Below are 839 nucleotides of genomic sequence, written 5' to 3'. Positions count from 1 at the left end.
ACAGGACCAAGATTGCCTGGGGGATGATCGATGAAGGTGAAATCATTAAATAGGGCGGCTGAGAGTACTATAAAAACAAACAGACAAACTTGCTTTCAAACATCGTGTATAGTTATATAAGTCTTCAGAGCTACCAAGTTACAGACAATTTATACTGTTCTCCATTTTCCAAAAGACCAAACAAGAATACTGGGCACTGAGATTAATAGTTGATCCGTTACAGGGATCTTTATAAACGTTTGTGGGCGAGGTACGCCTTATATGCCGCCTTGAATTGTTTGATCGCCTTTTCATTTAGACCTTGGGATTTCATGAAGGCGACAGCTTCTTTTGAGGTCCCAAATCCCGATTTCCACGAGGCAAAGATGAATCTTAAAAATTCTGGCTCGTCTTTTATTCTCTTGAATTGATCGGGCAAACTGTGTAAAATGTCATCCAAAAGGTTGAAATTGAACTGGTACGAGAAGGCGCCACGTTCTTCTGCTGCCGCGTCATGGTTGGCAGCTGTCTTCATTGATCTCAGCAGCCTCGTTTCAGCATAAATATTAGTCGGCAGAGCGTTGCAAGATGCAAGGACAGCCACTGCAATCATCAGAGCGAGGAATAGACGTATTCTTCTTGGGCTTTGCTTTGGCGGATGGAATGACTTATAGTTGAGTCGGTAAATTGAGAAGTGAGCACCCGGTCGACTGGCGGGGGTCCCTCTCGAGGATTCGTGACTGCGCGCGAATTCCATACTGTACTGTACTGTACTGTACTGTACTGTAGCATAGCCTCTTTGCCAGAGGTTGTCTCTTGTCACATCGCTGCCGCGTGTCGATGCTTTCTATTTGCAGCAT

The 839-nt window shown here is 44.8% G+C and overlaps 1 protein-coding gene across 1 annotated transcript; it reads right to left on the bottom strand.

The window, feature by feature from the left end:
• Nucleotides 1–229: 229 nt before the first annotated feature.
• PITG_01724 (secreted RxLR effector peptide protein, putative) lies at nt 230–736 on the bottom strand (the record flags this gene model as incomplete). Its single annotated transcript, XM_002908297.2, has 1 exon — nt 230–736. The coding sequence occupies one exon, from the start codon at nt 734–736 to the stop codon at nt 230–232; it is 507 nt and encodes a 168-aa protein (XP_002908343.1).
• Between the last annotated feature and the right edge of the window lie 103 nt (nt 737–839).

This window comes from Phytophthora infestans, genomic scaffold, assembly GCF_000142945.1.
Source record: "Phytophthora infestans T30-4 supercont1.2 genomic scaffold, whole genome shotgun sequence".
In the NCBI taxonomy this organism is placed as follows: domain Eukaryota; phylum Oomycota; class Peronosporomycetes; order Peronosporales; family Peronosporaceae; genus Phytophthora; species Phytophthora infestans.
This window is presented reverse-complemented; position numbering and strand designations above follow the sequence as displayed.